Source organism: Phacochoerus africanus, chromosome 7, assembly GCF_016906955.1.
Source record: "Phacochoerus africanus isolate WHEZ1 chromosome 7, ROS_Pafr_v1, whole genome shotgun sequence".
NCBI lineage: Eukaryota > Metazoa > Chordata > Mammalia > Artiodactyla > Suidae > Phacochoerus > Phacochoerus africanus.
Window position 1 is genome coordinate 91,542,617 of NC_062550.1, and position 8,226 is coordinate 91,550,842.

The 8,226-nt window shown below is 36.9% G+C and overlaps 1 protein-coding gene across 3 annotated transcripts in view; it reads left to right on the plus strand.

The window, feature by feature from the left end:
- Nucleotides 1-7,735, plus strand: part of NTN4 (netrin 4) — a 112,902-nt gene extending 105,167 nt beyond the window's left edge. For all 3 annotated transcript variants that reach the window (XM_047788243.1, XM_047788245.1, XM_047788244.1), the window contains exon 10: nucleotides 6,302-7,735. In XM_047788243.1, the coding sequence (XP_047644199.1) occupies nucleotides 6,302-6,438 (137 nt within the window). In that variant the 3' untranslated portion in view covers nucleotides 6,439-7,735. The remainder of the gene's footprint in view (nucleotides 1-6,301) is intronic.
- The last annotated feature ends 491 nt before the right edge of the window (nucleotides 7,736-8,226 follow it).

Here is an 8,226-nt window from a genome sequence, read left to right on the forward strand (position 1 = left end):
GCAAGGAAAGCACTTTCATGAATTTATCTGCTGCTAATACTGTACTGGAAAACTAGGTCCTATTACATTGTCCTGGTTAGAACTTGCTCCCAAAGGAAGTTCAAATCCCAAAATTCCATCTGTGCAAATAATATTGAATTCATTTTTACTATTGCATGAGAAGCATCTGTTTCTCCTGGATAAAAAACAACTCTCAAGTTTTCATCATCTCGTTTTTCACTAAATGATCATTCTGGTTTCAAATTAGAAGCAGCAAAAATAAACAAACAACAAAAGCCACTACAGAATCTTAGAGAAATTTGGAATGGAGGGAAATTTGCACCTTCAATGTTATGGCAGACATAGAAGCAAGCAAGTGAGCATAGGATTCTTTCCTGTTCACTCAATAAGTACACTCTTCACGCTATGTCATAAGATGTTTATTTCTCTGTCTCTCTCATTACATGTGAGGATGGAATTTAGATTTTTGATAATACTATCTCCAGGACCTACTTTAATACTGAAATAATTATAATGTAGTACCCAGACAGTATGTTCTAGTAAGACAATATATTTTAAAATCTTCTGTATTTCCCTGTTCACATAGTTGCCATCTATGTCTTAACGGCACTGCTAAGACAGGTTCATAATTTGTGTTCTGGTCTAATTCTTTTCAAATTTAAGTCCAGGAAGCGACAGTTATATTAAAAGAAGCCATTATGGTCTTTGGTTAATAAATTTGACAGAAACAGATAACTGAGAGAAAGAGAAAGAAAGAAATTATCAATAAAATATCCCCATCTCCCAATCTAAACTGAAGAGTAATATGAAACTCCTGACTTTTTTTTTTTTTTTTGCCACACCCTTGGTATATGGAAGTTCCCTAGGCCAGGGACTGAATCCAAGACACAGCCGTGACCAATACCACAGCTGCTACAATGCCAGATCCTTAACCCACTGCACAAGGCCAGAGACTGAATCTGTGCCTCAGCAGCGATCTGAGTGAGCCATTGCAGAGACAAAGCCGGATCCTTAACCAGCTGGGCCTCACAGCAAGAATGCCAAAACTCTTGACTTTTGATCGTTGTCTAATCTTTCATACTCTTTGCATTTTATTTAAATTAATCTAAATTTTAATAAGGAAAAATTTTACAGACATTTTAAATAATAAATGTTTCCAAAGAACAAATGAAGTAATCAGAATCTTGGAGTTTGAATACCAGAAACTGAGAGTCATTAAATTTTATTTCCCAATGATCTCTACCTGGGAGTTATCCCTATAAGCACTTTCTACTATCCTGGCAAAAGAAAAGAAATCCATCCAGTTTTTTAGTAAGACATTAAAAACAAAAGCTTTGAGCATCTGAGCCACCCTCCAGGAAGTGAGCTATACTTCCTAATAGGGTTTCTGCCAAACAGGGTAAAAGAATCAACTGAGTTCATCATGATTGAAAACATAAGAACAATTATTCAAAGAATTCTTGAAAACATGTTTATTCGCTTTGATGAAAAGACTGGAACCTGCCAAAGCAAAACCAGACACTCTTTCATTTCACTTTGTTTTTCCATTTTTACAAGTTCAACAGAAAAAGCCAGAGAAAGCTGATAAGAAAACTCTGAAACCTTACACTCCAACTTGTTCCTTTTGCTACTTTCGAAAAGGAGTCTAATTGGCATCCCTGCTACTTCATTCATTCCTGCATGCATGCATATATCTACTCATTCATCAATTATATATTTTAGAATACCAAGACTAGCACTAAAGTATATTTTCTTTTTCTATAGATACAAAGTAAACTTTGTGCCCTCAAACTTGTAGCTAGGTAGATGTCAAAAGCATAGAGATAGGAAAATAAAATGAACATGCTAATAAGTGATGCAACAGATAACATTGTTTTCCACAATAATTTTTGGCATGATGCTATCCCATAATTTATGGGTTTATTCACCATCATTTTAATTAATTTATGTATATACTGCAAAATGATGGCAAATTCCTATATTTGTTCTATTTATAGGAAAGTCCTTTAAAATACTAGACTTAACACTGAAAATTATTACATAGATATATTTTTTTAAGGCCACAACTGTGGCATATGAAGTTCCTGGGCTAGGGGTTGAATCAGAGCTACAGCTGAGGCTTATACCACAACCATGGCAGCACCTATCTGAGTCACACCAGCAACCTACCCTTCAGCTTACAACAATGCCGGATCCTTAACATACTAAGCAAGGCCGAGGATTGAACCTGCATCCTCACAGAGACAATGTCAGGTCCTTAACCCACTGAGCCACGACAGACACTCCTGTTGTATGTTTAAATGTGGATTTCAGGGAGTTCCTGTCGTGGCTCAACAGAAAGGAATCTGACTAGCATCCACGAGGACGCAGGTTTGATCCCTAGCCTTGCTCACTGGGTTAAGGATCCAGCACTGCTGTGAGCTGTGGTGTAGGTGGCAGACGAGGTTCAGATCTGGCATTGCTGTGGCTGTGGTTTAGGCCACTGGCTACAGCTCTAATTTGACCCCTAGCCTGGGAACCTCCATATGCCACAGGTGCAACCCTTAAAAAAAATGTGGATTTCTTAATTTAGAGATGATACAAACAACATCCCATTATGTTGGAGTTCCCGTTATGGTGCATTGGGTTAAGATTCCAACTGAAGTGGTTTGGGGTCACTGCAGAGGCCAGGATTCAATCCCCAGCCCAGCACAGTAGATTAAAGGATCCAGCTTTGCCGCAGCTGCAGCATAGATCACAGCTGTGGTTTGGATTCAGTCCCTGGGAAATTCCATATGGCACGTTTAAAAAAAAGAAAGAAAAGAAAAGAAAAAAAAAAGTCCGTTATATTTTAACTAGTCTGTTAATCAAATACTTGGGATTCTTTTTCATGCAGAAGGTAAGGATTACCCTTTAAAAATTTTTAGGACGTTCCCGTATTGGCGCAGGGGTTAACGAATCTGACTAGGAACCATGAGGTTGCGGGTTCGATCCCTGGCCTTGCTCAGTGGGTTAAGGATCCGGTGTTGCCGTGGGCTGTGGTGTAGGTTGCAGATACGGCTCGGATCCCACGTTGCTATGGCTCTGGCGCAGGCTGGCTGCTGCAGCTCCGATTAGACCCCTAGCCTGGGAACCTCCATATGCCAAGGGAGCGGCCCTAGAAAAGGCAAAAAGACAAAAAAAATAATAATAATAAAATAAAAATAAAAAATTTTAAATACCTTATAATTCATCTTACATTAATGCTCTCCAGTATTTGAAACCTGTGTCATTATTTTCTCTCTTTTTTTTGAAAATCCCATCATAGCTATTTTTAAGTTTAGGACATTTCTTTTAATAGTCTTTAATAACCCTTTTATTATTATAGAAGCAATACAGGTACATTATAGAAATTTAGGGGAATTTTTAAAAACTTTACACTTCTAAAAGAAAATTTAAAAAAATAAATTTTACACTCCTACTCCCCGGAGATGATCTCTGTTAACATCCGAGGGCAAATCCTTCCACAGCAATCTCTATGCATGTATATATTGTATTTTTTAACAAAAATGAAATTATAGTACATGCTTTAGTCTGTACGTAGCCTACTTTATTCAGTTAATGACCGTTAACTTAAATTTTAGTTTATTTCATATACTCTAATACTCAGATTATATCCCAATTTCCCTACTGATCTCAAAAGGTCCTTTAGAAGCTGGTTGTCCTTGCCAGTGTTCAGTCTTGAATTACACATTGTATCTGGTTTTTAAGTCCCTCACGTCTCTTTTATTCAAGCACAATTTCTTTTTAGTGTTGAAGAAATCAGACCAGGTATCCTGCCGATTATCCTGCCTTTTATATTTGTTTGGCTGGTTCTTTGTGGTATCATTTAGTTTGTCCCTCTACTTCCTACATTTCTTATGATATCTGAAGAATAGCTTGATAGACTCAACACAAACATTTTGACCAGAATTCATTATAGATATTGTTGTGTGCTTCATGTTAAATCTCATCAGATAATACATAGTACCTGGATGACCCACCATCGGGGTTGCTAAAGTTGACTCGGGGGTTAGAATGATGAGTCTGATCTCTCCATTGGGCAGTTTTGTTTTCCCTTTCGAGGCTAGAAAACAATGAGTGTGAGTTACTTAGTCACTATACAAACATCCAGCTTCTCATTAACTATTCATTTAATGATTTTATCACCAATTGGCAATCCTTTCCTGAATGAATTGTTTCATTAGAGTTTGAGAAATAATGTTTTTCTAATTTCATCTAATTCCCTTCATTTATTAGTTGACATTATTCTGTAAGGGAACTTTCTCTCCCAAGCTGGGCTATTAGGTTACTGTGAAATATAGTTCCTACTGTAAAAGCAGGATAAATGCTAAATTCTTCCCCTTTAATTTCCAATTTCCACAGTTTTAACAACCACCTCAAGATGATAACCTAATTTTTCTTTGGATTTCTCTTGTTTGAGTACCACTTTGGAATTAGGGATTTTTGTTGTGTTGACATGTTTCAACACACAATTATTACGTTCTTAGTGTTCAAATTTTCAAAACTTTAGCAAGTTATAACCCTCTCCTACTGGTTCCTGTGTTCTTTTAAAATCCCCATTAGGAGTTCCCATCGTGTCGCAGCAGAAACAAACCCAACTAGGAACCATGAGGTTGCAGGTTCAATCCCTGGCCTTGCTCAGTGGGTTAAGGATCTGGTGTTGCCCTGAGCTGTGGTGTAGGTCACAGGCGCGGCTCGGATCTGGCGTTGTGTGGCTGTGGTGTAGGCTGGCAGCTACAGATCTGATTGAACCCCTAACCGGGAACCTCCGTATGCCGTGGGTGCGGCCCTAAAAAGACAAAAGACTAAATAAATAAATGAATAAAATCCCCATTAATCTCTGAAAGCTTCCTTGCTTTTAAGCACATTAAGAAGTCCCATGCTTCCCTTGTATCTTCCTGCCCTGGACCTAGAAAAAGCATTTCACCAAGAAGCCTTGGTTTGTTTTTAGTGATACCTGTTATTAGAGACCACATTATGTTTGTTACAGGTGTTCATTACTACTGGAATGACATTTTTTAAGCCATTTCAGTGAATGAACAAGACTATACATAAACCATGAGTTTAAACAGACATTTTCAATTGAATGGTAACATCTCATGTTTTCCCCTGAGTTTTAAAGTATGTGTCTTTTTATCTTACATTGAAAAGTTTTATTTTACAAGTGTAATTACTTATTTTCTCTATCCTATAATATTAAATAAAATTGTTTTAAAATACCTATATCAATATTACTATAAACAACTACTGAAGGAGATTATCATATTTCTTTTTATTAATATACAGGTAATGAGAGTGTCCTTTCATTATTTTGTGGCTGTTTGCCAAAAATTTTTACTTGAAGCCTGAAAAGAACTTTGAATTATAAAATCAGCACTAGATCTGGTTAAGTCTTATCATTTTTTTAAGTATAACAAACAAACATCCAATATTCCAAAACATACAAACTTTACATAGGAAATATGTGTTATTCTCTATAACCCTAGCTATCTTCCAAATGGTTTTCTCAAATGTTTTCTCAAATGTTTTCTGAAAAGTTTTCTCAACTGGTTGTTTCTCAAATGTTTTCTCAAATGGCTGTTTCACTTTTATAAAATCCTCCTTAATATACACTACCACATACAGTGAGTCTCTAAGAAATAATGATTTATAGCAAAATGTTAAGTACCCATAGGATCCTGACTTCTTTACCATAAAAGGTGGTATAGTAAAGAGCAAAAGTTCTACCCTCAGGAGTTCCCAGTGTGGCACAGTGGATTAAGAATCTGACTCAGCGCCTCGGGTTGCTGTGGAGGCACAGGTTCCATCCCTGGCCTGGCAGCAGTAGGTTAAAGGATCCAGCATTGTCACAGCTGCGGCATAGGTCACAGCTGTGGCTCAAATTCAGTCCCTGCCTAGGAACTTCATACGCCATGGGTTGGCCATAAAAGGGAAAAAAAAAGGTTCTACACTCAGGCCAGAGCTTGAGTCAGAGTGCTGCTGCTTCCTGGGAAGCACTGATCCTTAATCATACCAAACTGAAGTTTCCTCATTTGCAAAACAAGGACAGAAAAAAAATAATACCTACTTCACAGGGTTATTTTCAAGATTAAATGAGATAATGCATTTAAAGCACTTGGTACATAATATTTACTAAATGTTAGCTGTTATTACCTATGACTCTCTACTCCAGCTATGAATTTATAAAACCATGAACCATGCATGTATAAAACTGCTAAAGTCACATCTCCCCTTCAACAAATTATGATACTAGATAGCCTCTAATTTTGTTCTCTTTTAGGTTTGGAGTACCTTGTAGCAGGACATGAGGATATAAGAACAGGCAAACTAGTGGTGAATATGAAGAGTTTTGTCCAGCACTGGAAACCATCTCTTGGAAGAAAAGTCATGGATATTTTGAAAAGAGAGTGCAAGTAGCAGGAGAGGTGTATAGCACATAATGGCATTTCTCTTTGTACAAAACACAAACCTAATGGAAAGGAGACCTCAAAAATGAAACTGGAATTTTTTTTAAGTGCCAAAATATATAGACATGTTCTAATGCATGGGCCTTGTCTAACCTATTTCTTTGGGGTCCATGTTTAAATATAGTTTGTTTCATAAAGAGAAATGAAAAATTCTATACCTGTTTTCTTTGGGACTGATTCTGAAATTCCTAACTGTCAAGGATATGTTAATAGCAGTATGATATTTAGCAGTGATCCATTAAGGGCAATGCATCTAACAAGGACTCCTCTCAGCTTCAGATATGTTACTTCCATTTTGTGCTACTTGAAGTAATTAATGAGATTTTAAGGAATCCCCAACCCTACTATCAGAAAAGGTGTTTCTTAAAAAGAGCCTTCTCTTACGTGGTGTGTGTGAACTTTGGTCTGTGGGGTGTTAAATGGAATCTCTCCACCTGTATATAGTATTCCATTGTATAAAGCACTTTACTACCTACCACTTGTGTTGTGAAAGTTTGGAGACTGCTGTTGACAGAAAGAAAAGAAAAGGGCATATAAGGAAACCTGCTGAAACAGAAGCACTACTACTATGTGTGGGAAAAAAGTGACCATATAAAGGAAGTTGTACCCTTTAACCTTGAACACTTGGAGAAACTATGTGAAGAGGCAACCTGAAAGGAGAATATATTTGCATGAAGTCTCCGCTTCAGGCTAGAGGTTAGATTCCACGGACACTGGCCAGGATGAAACTTTTTAAAAAAACAAAACAAGAAGAAACTTTAAAATAAGAGAAAGGAGTCATATGTGTAATAATATGTTTGGATAAAGAGGAAATGGACTTTAAATTTTAAAAAGCCCATTTATTTGCAGTGCACTTGTATACACTTCAAAAATGATTGTAGACACAGAATTGGTTTTATTTTTGTGTTTAGTATTTAAACCTGAATATTGAAACTGTTTCCTCCTTGTCTTTATTAACAGTATATGGTCATTCTATTTACTCATTTTTTGACACAATGTATGTGATAGTTCACCAAATTACAATTTTTTTCATTATTATTCATCTTCTGTACCCATGCATAACCACTATACATACCATTTCTTCTGTACTTGAATACACACAACGTGAACCACAGTGCCATAAGATTAACTTCACATACAGAACATATTTTTTCCTGAGGTCCTGTGGACTTGCAAAAAATATATATATATTGCTCTGTTAATTTTTTTATATTTCATATATGTAATAAAGGAATATGATCTGTTGATTTTTGTTTCATTTCCTGATCATCTCTTTCATTGACGCTAAAGATCACCTTCTGTTAATGAGGGAACTCAAACCAAACTCCTTAAATTAAGAAAATCAAATAAGGACCCGGTATTTCTAACTCCTTTCTGGTGTTTGGGGGGGGAGTGGAAGCTAATTCATATGGGTTTAATTTCTGTAGGTGTTGGACATGCAATTTTTCCATCAGATGCACTGCATTTTTTATATTACATTTACTTTTTAACTAACTTAAAAAGTAATAAAACTAATCATTGAGGAGTTCCCATTGTGACTCAGGAGGTTAAGAACACAACTAGTATCCATGAGGAAACGGGTTCAATCCCTGCCCTCGCTCAGTGGGTTAAGGATCTGGCCTGGCGGTGAGCTGCGGTGTAGGTCGCAGACATGGCTTGGATCTGGCATTGCTGTGGCAGTGGTACAGGCCAGCGGCTGCAGCTCCAATTCAACCTCTAGCCTAAGAACTTCCACATG